The sequence below is a fragment of the Ylistrum balloti genome, unplaced genomic scaffold (genome assembly GCF_031769215.1).
Source record: "Ylistrum balloti isolate Yb309-2 unplaced genomic scaffold, AGI_CSIRO_Ybal_v1 Utg370230, whole genome shotgun sequence".
NCBI classification, from domain to species: Eukaryota; Metazoa; Mollusca; class Bivalvia; order Pectinida; family Pectinidae; genus Ylistrum; species Ylistrum balloti.
In genome coordinates, this window is record NW_026782190.1 from 1,977,764 (window position 1) to 1,995,654 (window position 17,891).

The 17,891-nt window shown below is 35.1% G+C and overlaps 1 protein-coding gene across 1 annotated transcript in view; it reads right to left on the reverse strand.

Moving 5' to 3' along the window:
* Nucleotides 1-364: 364 nt before the first annotated feature.
* Nucleotides 365-17,891, reverse strand: part of LOC132552033 (echinoderm microtubule-associated protein-like 2) — a 32,355-nt gene continuing 14,828 nt past the window's right edge. The window contains exons 3-21 of the mRNA XM_060216177.1: nucleotides 14,670-14,859; nucleotides 11,145-11,318; nucleotides 10,605-10,677; nucleotides 9,742-9,894; nucleotides 9,317-9,386; nucleotides 8,892-8,993; nucleotides 8,225-8,320; nucleotides 7,654-7,659; nucleotides 5,848-6,009; nucleotides 5,188-5,361; nucleotides 4,799-4,915; nucleotides 4,051-4,197; nucleotides 3,641-3,772; nucleotides 3,044-3,212; nucleotides 2,145-2,248; nucleotides 1,622-1,709; nucleotides 1,276-1,368; nucleotides 785-915; nucleotides 365-514 (exon numbers count right to left, since the gene is read on the reverse strand). Coding sequence (XP_060072160.1) covers nucleotides 365-514; nucleotides 785-915; nucleotides 1,276-1,368; nucleotides 1,622-1,709; nucleotides 2,145-2,248; nucleotides 3,044-3,212; nucleotides 3,641-3,772; nucleotides 4,051-4,197; nucleotides 4,799-4,915; nucleotides 5,188-5,361; nucleotides 5,848-6,009; nucleotides 7,654-7,659; nucleotides 8,225-8,320; nucleotides 8,892-8,993; nucleotides 9,317-9,386; nucleotides 9,742-9,894; nucleotides 10,605-10,677; nucleotides 11,145-11,318; nucleotides 14,670-14,859 — 2,331 coding nt within the window. The remainder of the gene's footprint in view (nucleotides 515-784; nucleotides 916-1,275; nucleotides 1,369-1,621; nucleotides 1,710-2,144; nucleotides 2,249-3,043; nucleotides 3,213-3,640; nucleotides 3,773-4,050; nucleotides 4,198-4,798; nucleotides 4,916-5,187; nucleotides 5,362-5,847; nucleotides 6,010-7,653; nucleotides 7,660-8,224; nucleotides 8,321-8,891; nucleotides 8,994-9,316; nucleotides 9,387-9,741; nucleotides 9,895-10,604; nucleotides 10,678-11,144; nucleotides 11,319-14,669; nucleotides 14,860-17,891) is intronic.

Consider the following 17,891-nt stretch of genomic DNA (forward strand, 5'->3'; position numbering starts at 1 on the left):
CTCTATTCTGTATTCATCAAAGAGAAAAAGGGGACAAAACTATTTGAAATGATATATGCGTGGAACAGATCGGTCTCTCTGATAGGTAAGTAAGTATGCCTAGGTAGTGAAAACCTATGTATACTTGATACATATTATCTGTTAATTGTTCACAATGGTGTCCTACGTCTATCACATAATTGTTTATGTAAATGCTTTATAAATCGAGCACAAACTTGACAATGTAAGCCAAAGACGACATTTTAAAGTTTGGTATAAGCATAATGATTATTTTTCTAGTTGAAGGTTCACTGTTTATAATCACAACTTTTATGCTCATTTGTCTTGAGGATTTTATTCATCCCTACTGGGCCAGGACAGCTGCTCAGTGTTCGTTTGTCGTGATGTATTTCGCCACCTTCCACTGAGCGAGGAAGGACTTCTGTCCGCCACATGATATCAAACGGTCAGTTTTCTTAAGGAAACTAAGGGCATTCACTGCATTTGAATACATTCTTGTCATCTTGTATTCTGGCTGTTGAATAGAAAAATAAACAATACTTCTGTTAGCATTACTACAGGTTTCGTTTATTTTACAAAATTATCATTTTTAAACATTTCAGATTGGGGAAAAAATTGTTAATAATGATATGTAAATTTTTCAGGCAAGTCGTTTTCTCAAATGATGAACTGAATAACATATATTACATAAACGAACATTTACTTATAGAATTAGATTACTATTATAAGGAACAGTTACAAGATAGCGAAAGTCACTCAGAATTGTTTAACATTGATAAATTACCTTGACACTGGTACACGGGTATTTATATAGGCGAATACCACCCTTGCTATCCCCAGCGGCGATGATTTCTTCGCTAGGAGATCTGTCCACCACCTTTACTTCATCGTCGTCCTTAACATTTGTCCACATTCCTTAACATAAAGGATAAACAACATTGAAAGTTTTCATCTTTTTTTGTTTTGGTATAAGCTATTATTTACTTTGGTAACAGGGATATATTAAGTTGTCTTATCTCTCAAATAGGACTTACATAACAAAGATGAAAATAAAGAAAATATGGTAAGAAAAAATGCAAAGTCTTTCGTCAACAAAACTTTGAAACACTTATTATGTAGTAAAATCTTCATTCCTTAAGTAACAAAACTTTTTAAAATGCATTAAATGAATTTTCTGGTCATGGAGACAAAATAACAGACGATAAGCAAATATGTAACTCAATCTATATAATCGTATTTTTCAGCATTAAAAAATAAAGAGAAATGCCTACTCACCACACACAGAGTAGCCGACTGTGACGTTCTGAGTATTCCATTTCGCATTTCTGAGAGAAAGTGACTTTTTTGCATTCATATCTGTCACGTCCCCTGGGATGCAAGAACCGAAAAATCATGGATTGAGAAATGTAGAAGGTTTTTACGTGACAGATTCTGTCGTCTTTCATTGTTTGTAGTCTTCAAGCTACATAGTTAATTTGCGTTGCAGAGTTTAAGTGTAATTTAAGTGTTATTTTTTAAATTTTTTTTTTAAATGGCAGACAATCTTGAATAAGTTGTATTTGGAGGATACTGTCAGTAAATTCTAATGGAATGCACAATGTAAATATGTTTGTGAACTTACAGTGGAAGAGGTCGTACTCGGACGACATTGTCTGTATACAGTGACTATTGGAGGTCCAGTCCACATTGATGACAGGATCTGAATTGGCCTGAAGCAGAACATTAAAAGTATAGATAGATCATATCAAAGTTTGTTATCATTGAAAACTAATGTTCACACATATGTGACCAATAATGTAATTATAAAGACAGATTGCATATACTAACCAACATATCCACTGATATCAGGGTTATGCTAATGCCAGTCCAGTAATATAGCTTCATACGTAATGCAACGGTACCAGTCTATTTTTTACTTGCTTGCTCTTTCTCTCAGTAGTACCACTGGTTCCTACATCCACTCGTTTCAATGGCCAGATTTGAAGATAGGTTGTTTGATTTAATTTTTTTATCGAACATTTATTAACGCCAAACATGTCTTATTTGACAGGTTATGTTTGGTCGGTGTGGGAGCATTGATGCCAAACCATACATCATTAGACACTACTGCAGGATACATAGAAGCAGCTAATATGTGACAATACCTTGAAAATAGTGTTGTTTCGAATAGCAAGCTTAGCGCCGTCGTTGATGTCGTTATATATGTACACACATCCGTCACGACAACCCACTGCCAGCGAGTCTCGTTCTGGAACACAAAACCAAGGTTTCATTTCAAACAATTCTCAACTCTATGGCAAATAATGTTATTTATTTATTCAAGGACAATATATTTTATATAACATCTAAGATAACTTCTTTGGAAATTGTGCCTGATAGTATACACCATATGCTTTATAAAATGTATTCCGTATGCTATTTAAGATAACTTCTATATTTCTTCTTATACAGTGTACCCTATATACGACATTTTAGGATTTTATGATGTATTTCAATCAGTTTTCAATAAAAGATATCATACATATGTAACCCTAGTAAAATACTAGACGAAGATACCTCTCGGCTAGAGAAAACTACTTAGCTCAACCGGTTGAGCGTCAGAATAATAAACCAGAGGTCGGAGGTTCGATTCCTAGCGGAGGCATGGAATAAATAATGACCTCTGTTACATTGGCGCCAGTGTATGAACTCGGAAATTATACTTAGTGTTACTGTCACAAACATTGCTATAACTTTTGGAAATACAAGGACGAGTTACTTGCTGGAAGAGGGTTTGTACCCTGATAAAATTCTCTTTAGCTCAATTGTTTGAGCGTCAGACTAATAAGCCAGAGATCTTGGGTTCGAATCCTAGTGGAAGCATTGGAATCAAATAATGACATTTGCTAGGCATAATAATGACATTAGCTACGCATAATAATGACATTTGCTACGCATAATATATACGATATCTCGTATGTTATACGAGATATCCTATATGACACGATATGATCGGCGATGACACTTAAGGTAATGAGAAACGATGTGTCAATTTATGACTAACCTGGTGAAATTTTAACACACTCGATGAACTCTGCTGTTGATCCAACCTTGATGATAGCGATTTCTCGTTTATATTTGAATGATGATCCAAGAACTACGACGAAACCATCGGCTGTTCCAACAGTCAAGTAGCGCCCATTACTGTCGATATCTATGCAGGTGCAGGGTTTCTAAATATGAAAGAATCTTATATTATAGCCAAATACTTCCTAGCAGACATCATATTTGGAAAATTTTTGTTACTTGTAAATGTAACTCTGTGATCATCTAATGTTCATGATTGTTCTCGGAATTCCATCTTTCTAACAGAATAAAAGACGAGAGCATCAGAGCTTCAAAACTACGTCGCTGATTATAAAAAGAAAGATATATGTTTAGACATCCAAACTTTGAACTGTAAAATTTGTTTGCGAAAATTAATTAAAACCCTTAAATTTATTCAGTTGTGTTTCTAACATAATGGCCATTATTCCCCTCTGTAACATAAAAGACGTTGTTGAATCACCTGTGTATGCAGCACAAGAAATCTTACAGACTATGTTTTCAAATTGTACAAATGGAACAGATTAACTGAAGACCTTTCAGGTCTGTTTCATACCCCGACATTCACAGTCTCCGGTAGCCCGCGTACGTCTGAAGACCATTTCTTCACCGTCATGTCCATCGAGGCTGAGTAGAAGGAGTGTTCTCGGGGATGAGACACGACGGAGGATACCGTGTCAAAGTGAGCCTGTCGGATGGTAATAATCATATAAAACGGACAGTTGGTTACATAGATATGTAATTATATTGTATCATTAAGACATGCCCCGAACATATGAATTTATTTAGATAAACATTATTAAGTACGCCATATGTAATTTTGTTCCTTAGAAAATGTTCATGTAAAATTTAAATAAACAAAGAATGTTTTGAGATAAAAGTGATGTGACCCCATGTAGTTTGTGGCACCTGCTTTATACTAACCTATTTGTATCAAAATAAAAAAAAATAAACTGGTTTACTCACCTCTATGTGTGTTTCGAAACTGTCATCAAATGATCCCTCCAGAATGTAGGAATTTTTCGTACCTATGTAGAACACGGGTTTACCGCCATCTGTCACAGACTTGTCCTTCAGTACAATTGACGCTACGTCTCCAAAATTATCGGCTATCTGTACAATTATAAAATCGTAAAATTACAATTTGGAAAAATAAATAACGCGTTTAAGGTTTAATCAGCAAATCACCTCAAAAGCGACATTTGGTAACGAAAATCAGTTTGGAGAATGGAGAAGGTTCAGTGAAAAGGACGGCTCAACCGTGCAGAGTATATACATATAATATCCAACGGACTGACATGCAATTCATTGCCGTACCTTAGCTGAAGAGCATTAGTCATACCCTTAACATACAAGGTGTCTTCTTAATTGAACTTAACAACCTTGTATCCTTAACTGACGACGATTTGTCGTGCCTAGGCTTTCCCCTACCTTGAAATTAACAATAATTCTTGTACCTTGAACTTCACAATCTTGTACCCTGAACTGACAGAGTTGGCCTACCTAGAGTTTCAAATGCATTCCCCTACGCTGAAATTAACAATAATTCACTTACCCCTAACTTAACACTCTTGCACCCTGAACTGATAACGAGTAATTGTGCCTGGACTTTCCAATACTTTCCCCTTCCCCTAAATTAACAAGCATTCTTGTACTCTGAACTTAACAATCTTGTACCCTGACCTGGCGACGAGTTGTCGTACCCAGCACTTACCACTCGTTCCCGCGTTTTCCTGTAGTGGTTGTTGCCCATGCTCCATGCCTTGATTTCTTTACCACCTCCTGATATTAGAGTTGAGTCGGGCAACATGCACAGAGTGTTAACAGATCTCTGGAAACAATGAATATCATACATTTGTTTTGGTATTAAATGCCATAAATGAGTGGCGGGAAAATAAAACAGAAATACTATAGAGGGTATCTTTATTTTATTCAGTGTTTATCAAGGGTGTCGCATCTTCATCATTTATCACATAATGCCTAGAGACGATGTATTGTGGGGTTTGATTAATGGTGATCGTATCAAACTAATTTTATATGTATTCTAGTATATATATCTATTAAAACCAAAATAAAGCAGGACGTGCCGAAGTGGATACTCACGTGGTGAGGGTGAGGAAGTACTGTAAAGAACCGGAAGACAAGTGTTGAGCGATCGACTGCCCATATAATAATGGATCCCGTGGAATCTCCTGTTATCACGTCACCGTTGTTAAGAAAGGCAATGGAGGTGATCTCGCGAAGTTCCTCAGAATGGAGCTTACTCGTCACCGGAAACTGTACACAATTTTGATATTAAATGTTGAAGTCTCAAACACAGAATGGAAAATAATGGGTCGTTAATGCAAGATCGAACTTCGAAAATGCATGACGGTTCAAAAACAACCAGAAGTTCCAAATTGTCAACAGATTCACATAGTTCACATAGAGGCCCTTGAAAAAATACAAAACTGGATGTTCCGGAAGGACAAGCGTCTCCTGCTTATTAAACGACTTCCAGATAGTATAACCCTAAGTATGATACATTCAAAGAGATAAAAAATACTGGAAACACAACAATTTAAGGGACCGAAGGAAGGAAATTTGGAACTCTTTCATGAAACATGGTATCGTATGTAAGACTTTTTATAAAGGTGACGAACATATGTGGAAGACACTGTTTTACAAGGGATTAATCTGCAAAAGGGACACTTTCTATGATCAGAAATGGAATTAAGTTGCATGTCCATGGAAGACACCCTTTTCTTCATATAATTTACTTACTGTGAAAGCACCACTCTCCTTGTCTCTGAGCAGACGACCATCTGTATCACGAACTGGGTCCCAGAACAGTTTCCAGAAGTAAAGATGTTGTTCGCCATAGGTGAGCAGGATTGTGTCGTCAAAAGGATAGAAGCAAGCGTGTGATACATGTCTTGCAGTCGTCTGTAATAAAGGGCAGCAATATATAATTAATTTTAATGTATTCGAGCTCCGCCAACCAAATCGATGTCAAATTTTCCCACGTGAAATAAAGTAAAACATAAAGAGACATAAATTATTAAAGGAATTGACAGCATATTTCTTCAAGTACAGTCGTATTCATATGGGTTACAGAAAAGATCCAGGTTTAAAAGCCGCATACAGCAATCTGTCTAATGCTGGTTACATTAGCAGACAAAACACCAGCTCAGCGAAATATCAATTGTCTGGTCTTGTTCATAATCATTAAGAAAGTCTTCACTGAAAAATTTCTAAATTTGTCGAAAAACAATAGTCAGCTGATCATGTTTCTGTAACAAACATTCATAACATTCAGTTTAGAAAGAAACTGCTGTATGAGACAGTTAATTCATTATTAGGTCACACAGTATTGATTTCTATATTTCTGTTTAAAGGTTCCATTTACTTGTGTGACTCCTGTTAGATCTACTAATGAAAAAGTATTCGAGCCAAACATTGCGTACACAAGATTCAAAAACAAAAAATATTTGAAAAATTTGATTGTCTGCTTGGCTAGTTGCTGTAAAGGCCATTATTGAAACTTTTCCTATCTTAATACATATCGCCAAGGTCAAAATGATTATGTGATGAGAAGTAAACTGAGATATAAAATTGGGCATTGTAGACCAAAACCTTCAAACCTTAAAACGAAAGTTGCACATAACGACATTGGAAAACCGTGAAAATTGAGTCGATGGTAAGAGACTTCATCGTTTTGTCTAAACCTTGAGTTTTGATGCTTTAAATCAGACAAAAGATCCTTCGAATGACCTCTTTTTCATATAGGTGATGAGTTACTTTCAATTATGACATATCGGTTGCAATGATTTTATCTACTAATTACCATACTAAATGATGTACGATTTAGGAGAAGTGTTTACACATCTTCAGCTATTGGTTCAGTTTTTATTATACCAATGATTGCCTATCAGTGAACTACAAACAAAAACAGTCAGTATAAGGCTAGGTTTGTGAAAGTTCAAGACATAATTCGGCCATGTGGAAACAGGCATTACGGACCTAGCATAGACAGGTTTTTAAACACAAAAGTATAAAATATGCCACGAGGAACATTTCCATCATTTTCAACGACAAAAGTACAAAAGGAGAAGAAGGACTTTATTGCATAAGCCATGAATGTGTGTTTTAAGCATGCACAAAGTTCTGAGGTACCAAAGTTGAATAAACTGATAAAACAGCATGGGTTCTTCAGTTACAATGTTGCATTTCTTTCTCTTCCATGCATGCAATAAAGGTTAAACTTTATTTCATTGAACAAAAGCATGTAAAAAGAGTTTCTGAAGTTCTCGAACAAAACCATCTGCGAGCTCTTTGATTTCATATTCGTGTATCATCTTTCTAGTTTAGGCTGCTGCTAACTGAGGATTTGATTATACATATCAAAATATTGACAATACTAAGCTCATTATACCTATAAATCAATACGAGGTAATGCTGACATGCAATATTTAAGTCGTCGCAGATAATAAGGGGTTGAGTAGTGGTAGTGACAGACGTGTGATGACATTTTATTTCAAACGTGAGAAAAGTGTCGTCATGAAAACCAAAACCTGAAAAATTACGAACCTTCTGCTTCATTGAAATAAAACACAATAAAGAAGATTGATTATAGCAAATTGTCTCCAATACAAAAAATACGATAACGTAAGCGTCCAATGATATCCGCACAGATTTTAAGTAAAAAATCCTATTACAAACAAAGTACATCGACAAAGGGACAGATAAAAAAGTAAATATACTAAATGAGTACTTAATAAACTAAAATATGAAGAAACATGGATACACTTTCAAACACAATCATTGTAAAACTTTCAATGTGCATTCAGCTAAAAACATTTATTTTCCTAACACACTGATTTTGTTCTGCGTAAGTGAAGAATTGCTAATATATGAAACAATGAATTGAATCAAGAATTTAAAAAATAAATTTAACAAAAAAAAATTTAAAAGATTTTGTGGAATAATTTTCTTCTGCTTCATCGACGACACCCGTTATGTAAACCTTAGTAAATTCAAGTAAGTAGTGTCACTTTTTCAATTGAGAAATAGGTATAAAAACGCAACCAACAGGCAAGCAACCAAGCATCAAAGAAGCCCAACAAAAATAACGGCGGAACCCAATAAAGCATGTACTTACTGTTGTCTTTGCCAATAGCCGCTTTCGATTCCATTCCCATACTGTGAGCACGTGCTTGTCGCTACTGTCTACGGCACATAGCAGAACGCCATCACGCTGACAAAACAACATGCAATTGAGAAATTTGCATTTATAATGATAATCTAATTGAAAAGACTCTATGTAAAACTGTTTAGAGGATGGTTATATCGGATAGGTAGGGCTTATTACCAAGACCCTAATTTGATAATATATTCAAAAGTACCATGTATAATAAATTATTTATCATGTTTTACTAATGTTTCCAAGGAGGCTTGCATATTTGTCGCCAACAAAACCTCTAGAGATGGACTTTCTACTAATCACTCAAGTTTAATCCTACCCAACGGTTTTGGAATTTCTTTAGTGTTTAGAAAAATGGTTTTTAAGATTACTGTCATTTCCCATCAATGCTACCTAATTGAAGATATAAATATTGTAGACCAACGTTCCTGTTGTCTTATTCACGGTGATCGGTTAACGTATATTTGTTTAGAATGTAAAATTTCCGAAAAGCTAGCTTTTCAATACTCAGTAGATTGTTATGTGGCCATTTATCTACACTATATTTCATTTATTATTACGTGTAAATTATAACAAACAATTTCTAATTGTATATGTATAATTATCACTATCACTGTTTACTTACGAACACTGAAAAATTGACTGATGCCACACCACACGAGAAAATTCCTACACCAAGTACGACTTGTGTACTTAAAGTGCGTCCATCCCAAATACGGATATGTGCCTGAAAGAATTGAAAAGTCCATGCTTTGACCAGATTCTTTCAAGTTTACATTAAAGTCAAATTATCTTTTCATCTTACTCTTCAATCTTATAATGTTCATTATAGATTAAGTGTATGTAAGTGATATGGACATCGTTGATTGAGCGTTAATATGCTTCAGTGATTTAAACTCCGAGCGAAACAATGAACCTGTTAAAATGAAAAACAAATGATTCCTTCGTGAAACTCAGTGAGTATTTTAAATGCTCCTTAATTGGAATATATGAGATGTAATTATGACGTATTAGATAAAGACAAACATGGATATCATTAGAAGTGCTTACCACATCTTCAGGATCAGACCCTGACTTCTGTCCCGTTGCTATCCACCGCCCCTCAGGATGTAAGGCCATACTGTAAATAAATGTAAACTATTAAAGAAGTGTCACTGCTGGTTGAATTTTGAACATTTTCATACTCACTGAATCGCATCAGGATGAGACTTGTGTCTAAATATAACGGATAATCAATGCCTATCAATCAATAATGAACTCACTTATTTTTCAGCACTAACGACAAGTTAAAAAAGAATCAGTTGACAATAAAACCAGTCATGTGGAATTACAGGTAAAAACATGTATCATTGATTCGTCTTAGAAGGTTGAAACAAATTTATGATGCAGTTTATTTCATTGGTTAGCTCTATTTGAATGTGTATTATAAGGTGTGTCTTGCGTGTCTTTTGTGCAATCTCAGCCACGCTACTCACCATGTGATTTCTTCGGTGTGAGCTAGGTAGAAGCGTTGCCGATCAAATTTTCTGTTGTAGAAGACAACAGCTGCTTCTATGTGACACATGAGTTCGCCTGTCCGGTGGTACACCATCATACTATTGCTGTTGTCATTAGAGCGGTACCCGTAACTACATACTAGTTAAGGGACATATGACATAGAACCATATCTATGTATGTATACTTGATTTGATGACCTTTATTTTCTTTTCAATATCTAGATTGTCATCATTTTCTTATAAGAATCTTTAATGCATCTTATCACACTTATATGTTATCATAACCAATTCAGTGCAGAGTATGAAAGCACATGAGACATACTAAAGGCTTCAAATTTTAGGCCGTAAGCATCATTGATGAGTCCTAGAGGACGACAAAAACGCTGTAGAGTTTAATTCATTGTTTGATTCTTATGTATCTTACTATCAATTTGTATGAAAAGATGCCGTTCCCTTTTGTGTCTTTTGAAAAAACTTTGAATTATCGCAGTCCGGATGATCATTCGTTAATAAAATTATATATCAAACGGTTTTACTGTGGTAGTTTAACACTTTCCCTGTTGAATTGTTCATATTTCGTCCTCCTTTGATCGATTTTTAGTTTTAATTAAGATTTGATTAACGTGTAGCATTTTTGTTGTCATCACACTGATACCAACATGTTCCGAATTTCAAGAATAGATAAAGTTATACAGCGAATTAGATAGAAGACAAATATTATGGGGTTTAAAAGTTGAACTGCTTTCTGTAAATTTGGAATTACAGTGAAATACATAATGTCATTATCACGAATATACGACTTTGCTAAATTCAGTCATTTAGAACATAGGGTTTAAGGATACAGCCATTCCAGAATAAGTTTCTCGTTCGGTCTGGAACGATCTTCTGGCATCGGGTTATCGGGTTGGAAATAATCTGAAAAGATGTCAAAATGATTTGAAATAAAAAGGAAAACGAAGTCATGTATTCCCAATCCTATGTCATGAAATTTCAAGCAAAACAATTAATTGGAAATGTTATTATCATTGACGTTCGACACGATAAGACAAAACGAAATTTGTATAACTGACAAATTGGTAGATATATAATTTTGCGTAGGTTGGTAAAAGAAGATAGATGTTCTTCATTTATTTTGGCATTAGCGGAAGGTGACAAAACGTAAGCTATACACATTACTAAGCATATACAACACATTTACTACCAAAATAAACCATTCCTAATAAAATATGCACCACATCATACAATGCTTCGTAAACTACAATGTTGTTGATAATTGGTTAGTTTCCACATAAACAGAGTGCCACAGGTAATATCCATTTGGTGTCATTAGTTAAATCACATGATTGTTCCTTTGGCTCATTTTTTAAAAAACATGTATTTACCTTTATACTTTCCTCGTATTCGAACTTTGACCCTTTTCGCAGTTTCCTCGTCGCTATCTTGGGTGTCGTCGAAGGGCACATGCTCAACAGCACAATCCCATCTTCGACGGTCATCGTTGTCTGGATATGTGTATTGATCGATGTCAGCATTGTAATCTTCGTCCTCGGGCACTTCTGTCAAAACATTACACGTTTTCATTACGTTATAAACACAAGAATCCAGATTCTGAAAACACTAGCGAACTTACCTTAAGCAATGCATGTAAATCATTTGTAAACTGATCAAAATCAAAATTATCATTAACTAAACATCAAATAAATAATAACAATTATCAGCATGCTAAACCTTTACTGAAGTGAGGAATTATTAATATGACAAAAATATGTCTTCGTTACTGAAAATACCACAATTAGATAATAATTCTTATTGTGCAATTACGGCATTTGCTTGTAATATATGACGTTTTTTTAAGTCACTTGTTTTATCAAGTCTTTTAAATGTTGATGAATAGAAATACATATCCGATTTTGACATTCAAAGTTCTGGAGGAGAATGCTCTCTCTAATTTATTTTAAGACGATGCCACATTCGGATAATAAAAAATGATATTCCGAAGGAAGATACAGTGGACATCATCTGTATATCATGATTTACATAACAAATAAAACAGTTTATCAGTAATTGAAATAGCTTGTTCCACTACCTGGTTGGTAGATGGCCGTGTCTGTGTTTTGCACCGAACCGTGGAAAAACTACGAAATATTAGGGCTAACCATTGGTTAGTCATTTATTATGGAACTGATGCACCTTCCTTTCTTTATAGGTTTGTATAGATTTAAAACTTCCCTATTATAAAAAGTCGTTAAAAGTTGGGTTTCGTGCGCTTCTTTTCAGGTTTATGACATTTATTTCGACCTTCGTTTCTTTCCTCCAATTGCAATCTAGATATTAGCAAAGCAAACCCATAACCTCACTAACAATACCTGTAATAACGAAACAGCAGTATGATGCCTTCCAAATTATCATATGACACTACTGTATCTAATTCTAAAATCTTGATATATTCGCTATTCAATTGTGCGTCATTCGCACAATCTTTAAGCTATTATTTTATTTTTTCTCTGGATTTGCACGCGTTTAGTTTATAACAACACTGATGAGCGCTATTTTAATTAAACAGATATGCGATGCAGCTTTCTTAATTATTCCAAACAAACTTAACATCATTTCAATGCAAGTTTTGTGTAACCGTATTACAACAGTTGCCTTTCAGGTTATCCATACCTGGAGCTGGTTTCGTGATCAGTTTTTCGTTTTCCTCCGGAGTGGATTTTTATACCCTAATCAATTCCAGCCTTTGGTAAATACGTGTTTTAATCAACAATTGTAGTTGTTATGTTATGTGAAGGACACCGTTTAAAGTTTATTTTGTATAGGAATCCGAAAATATCTTCTGTATATTGAAAGCAGTTTAGAACGAATTCTTCGCTAGCTGAACGTCTGAAATGATGGACTGTGCTGAAGCTCTTGGAGTATTGATGGAGTTTGAAATACAAGGAGCTGATATTCGAAAACCGTTTCTATCTATTTTCATTAAAAAAAATCACATTTGAATAATGCATCGACACTTGAAATTCTATTGCTTCAAACTATTGATTCCACAATTCAGAAATGCCTAGTGTGGATAATAAGTAATGTGACTGCAATGAGAGAAAATTTTAATCTGATTCAAAATATTAAATTGTAATATCGTAATGGCATTACAGGTCGGTTTTAAAAGAACCGGATGTAATTATCCACATAAATTCACTGTAGGAGCATTACAATATCAATTACCAATCAATATTGACGTACCTGTTTATTCCACAGAGTGCACCTAGTGACAGCGCTAACAGTTTGTATCAACATTGAGTATTAGTTAACTACCTATCGATGTAACATAGGCATTGTGTGGTTCATGGATTCCAAACAACTCGGTAAAATCTATTAATTAATGTGAGTATTTTGATATAAAGGATATCTATCAGAACTGTATCGTTTTAATATTAACATTGTGATACATATCATGTCTTGGTAAATCTTTGTTTAGTATATGAAGTGTGAACAGTTTGCTTTGATCTTGGCCGTTGCTATCAAGTAGGTATCTAGCTATTAAAAAATCACATTTTCATCCATATTTCAATGTGTAATTTGCGAATCTCTCTTCAATTTAATACTAGTATAATCGAAACGACACACATGATCCCTTGTTAAGTACAGCTTTGTAACTTTGATATGCGGAGTTCGATTTTCTTTATTCTTAAAGGGCACGATTCAACATAGATGCACTGACTCAAAGGTAGAACCTATGGCTAAACAAAACATGTTCTAAATCAAGACAGCGTAACACTTTTTTTAGTTTTAGCATCTTTAACACAACTTTGAGGAGGAAAATACAGTAGAGCCCAGCAATTAATTACACTGCATCATACATGTGTTTTTTTCTTCTTTGCCACGTCAGTGATGCTCAGGGAATATATTTTGAAGCCTAGGAGGGAATTGGGAAATTTAAAAGATTCAAAGTGAACGAAAGAAAAGTCAAAATCAATATGGAAAGGTGCACTAGCTCCACAACACGTAACAGTACCAAAAGTCATTTAAAACGGTAACTCAGGCAACAATATAACCCAGGTGATATGACAACCAGGTAGTTGCGATAACACAAAGGACATGTTTATCCAGGTCACCACAAATGTGGTAGTCCTACCTAGGTGATAACCCAAATCAAGGTATAAAATCAAATGTTTTTATAGTAAAATGACAAAGCAAATAAATCCCTTGGACAGAAAACGTATACAGATACCGATTATACCACAAAATTGATAAAACAACATAAAAAATTTTGCTCCTCTAATCGTTGTATATGTGGCAAGACTAAAAAAATAAACTGTGCAAAATACCAACATGATAACAGAATCATAATCCAATCTCAAATTCAATAGAACTGGAGAAAAATATGGACAAAGGGACGATTTATACGGATACTTCTGAAAAAGTGCAAGGACAGTAAGACCAAGGATAACTGAAGAGTAAGCGTTTTCTGCTTCATCGGCGACACTTGCCATGTACATCATAAAATCCATCAAAGCAAACGAGAAAATTATAGAAGGGAGAAGCACAATATTGAATAATAAGTATTAATAAAATAAATCAATATTTTTCAGAATTTAACTGTCACAGAAATCAACCAACAGAGTTTACCAACCGACATAATCTCAAAAGGTTATTCAATCAACATATAGTACAGATAGATTCTTAAAACAAAAAGCATTTTTCAATAATTATGAATTACATAAATCGCCAAGGTGTGATCTCGTATCCCCAAATCCCACCCCTCCCCCTTAAAAAAGGTAGACCACACTGATGTAATCCAAAAACGTTAATTACTTACAACCAAAAGCAAGCAAACACAAAAAACTCCAACTAGCCCTTCTATGTCGATCGAGGTAAAACTAACCACGACTGTGTTTTAATACATAGCTAACCATAATCGAAGGATTTCTGCATTTTTTTCTGACGACTCCCCCTACTGGTGACGGACTCATTACTAGAATTGCTGCTGGCAGCGGTCCGTTTCTGACCTGTAGCTTCCGGCACCGGGACCATCTCTTCACCACAGATTATAAACTCGTCTACCGTCTTGTATTCTCTGAACAGCTGTGCGTAGGACGTCACCTGTGTAAGGAAATTTAACGCAGAAAGTCATTGCATGGCGGAGATGTTTTTCGTTAAAAGAAACAAATGTTTTACATAAGTCTAGCGTACATCTTATTGACAAACTCTATTTCAATGTTGACAGTCTGGCTCTTTCCATCCGACTCTTCACAAACCTTGACGATATTATTTGTTGGCAGAGAACAAGTCTAACTATGTTTTGCAGGGACAGGTAAAGCACCAAACTGTAATTTAAACTTGATATCACTAAACCTTTGGAAAATGCGAAAATGTAAACTTCCCATAGAAACCATCTGCCTTATCGACAAGACATGCCTTACCTTTAATGTGTATTTAAGTATTGTTTCCAGAAGAAACGACAGAAAACGCCAAAGAGAAAACTTTTTACATTGTGGACAGAACCTTTGTTTTCATTAGTTCCACCTTCATGTCAAAACCACACAAAAATATCAACAAGTCAACACTATTTAAACTCAAAGTTAATAAGGCTAGGATAACATAAACAACAAAACAAAATAAAATTTTACACAGAGAGTCATAAAAAGTACAATAAGACCAGGTATTCAGGAGGAGCAAGCGTCTTCTGCTTCATCGACGATACCCGCCTTGCTCAGTCCATGTAAGTGATGTCACATTCTCAAATGAAGACATGGTACACAGCTATGAAATCCACAGCATCAAATATGTCTTACTTCATATCGCAAGAAATCACTATGACGACCGTACAACTTCCTTTTAATTTTTAACAACCGGCATCTTTTCAAACCCTATGTGACAAGTTTGCCCGTCAGTTGATGACTTATTGCATGCAAATCATCATACTTGGGAAAAAGCCCCTGAATATCGAATCAATAGCAACAGGTAAATATGGTAGGGTGAGGAATGAGGAGATCGAGAATATTAAAATTCACAATAGGGAAATGATCACGCTTATTCTACAGCTTGGTTAAGACTGTTCGTGTTGGTTTCGTTGTAAGAAAAGATCGAGGTAGGTGGCTGATATAGAAAAGTCTGTCACGTACATTATTGATTTTAGACAAAGCATAAAAAAGCGTTCGTGCGTTTCCTTGAAGCTTATATGTCCCAGCGGACATATTATCATATTACTTCAATAGGATATACACAGTTCGTCATATCATTGATTAAACAACAAACTACACCTGTGTACCGGGACCAGTGCGATTGTTTTCCTTTCATCGTTCAGTGATTGCATATTATCACGCAAATATGCACAGAGATAAGTCAGCAACTTTAAACATGAATTCCAATGAAATCAACTGTAACTCGTTCCGTTTTATGATCGACCTCCATCACTAGTATGATGTTATTATCCAACGAATAATTTCATGAAAGTTTAATTTTTTAAATACATGTTACATGTCAAGCGATGGTAGATAAGGCCACGCTGATCTATCTGGGAATTATATTTCCAGATATGTATTTCATATATTACCAGAGGGATTAAATAGTCGGACGTTGAGATACGTTTTTTAAATCTTGCAAACAATGTGTTAAATGCAATGGTCACTGCCATATTTCCCCGATAAATCTGGTGACACTATTAATCCATGTCATTAGTCCAGTGGACTTGTGATATTTTACTAGCACTGTCCATGCTGGTACTGGTACACAGTTTCTTTAGTTTGACGGTTTCTGAAGAATTATAGATTGAACAGAAATAATTAAAGGATAACAAACGTCTTTAACCACAATTCTTTTCTGCTATTGGTTTTATAAAGTCTCCGGGTTTCATGATATCCTTCTAAGTATCGTTAATTCGGAGCATAGAACTTCATAACAAGGCACGTGCTCCGCTATTAGGCAATACGTTTTTAACGAGACTGAATTTAACAAATTTATATCCTTCAGTTTCAGGTAAGATGCAAAGATCCAGTGTCAAATTTATTTCCGTGTACTGGAAATCAATTGCAGTGCAGACGTTCTTGCTATGTTCTTCGATTTTTCTATATTTTCTTACAGACATCGATCTTTTCTTACCGACATAAATAGATGCTACTATTACGCAATATGTGGAATTCCTTATCTCGATAATACAGCCTTTTCCAAATATACCATGTTTTTTATATCGATGTGTTGCATCTGATTTGATATCCAACAGTTTGTAACCAATATCCCGATTAGAGACGTAGATGTTGACATCAGATTGAAAAACTGATGTCAGATCTTTGGGAAAAATCTATTTATTCCTATTCCACATACAACATGATAATCGGCTACCCGGCTCTATTTTTGAGGGAATGACATTACTATTTTTGACGAGTTAAGACCTTTTACCTTTCTTGACCTGGTCTACTTCTTCACCGCAATCTCAATGGTCTCAACACTGCAGTAAAATGTACTTATTACAGTAGTAAAGTGGATTAGTTAAATTTTTTTCTTGTCAAATCGTTTATTGGGTTATGATGCGGTTAGTTTGTCTGAGAATCACGCTGTTAGGATATTAGAAGACACTGTACCAACTAGTTCCATGGCCTTCGGTATATATTGAAATAAATATTAATAACTTATGGTACGGTGAACTCGATGCCGTAATGACGAAGTGGGTTTTTTGGGCTAACGTAATACTAGGATCGGCGAATTTGAGGTCACGGTGGTTGAATTCGGGTCACACCTTCCGTGAGCACGAGTACAATAGCATGTGCTGTGTCATGCATAATATACAAGCTGGCTACAGCGGTTAATGTGTGTGTGCTGTAAATAGTAATACGTGATCCCTACAATTGGAATATTCTTTTATTCAATGAGGGTGTTAATAACTGCCGAAGCATGGATGCCACATTCTAGTTCATTCGAACACAGTAAAAGTTTACTGTATATCTTAACGGTTCTGTTACTTCTTACAAAAGTGGCACAGTTCCAAAAATCAAGATAATACCAACATAATCAAAATTCAAACCTAAAATCCATAAAACTAGGGCAAAATATGAACAAAGGAAAAATTAACTCCTGAAAAAGTACAAGGAAAATATGATCAGCCGTTCCGGAAGAGTAAGCGTCTTCTGCTTCATCGA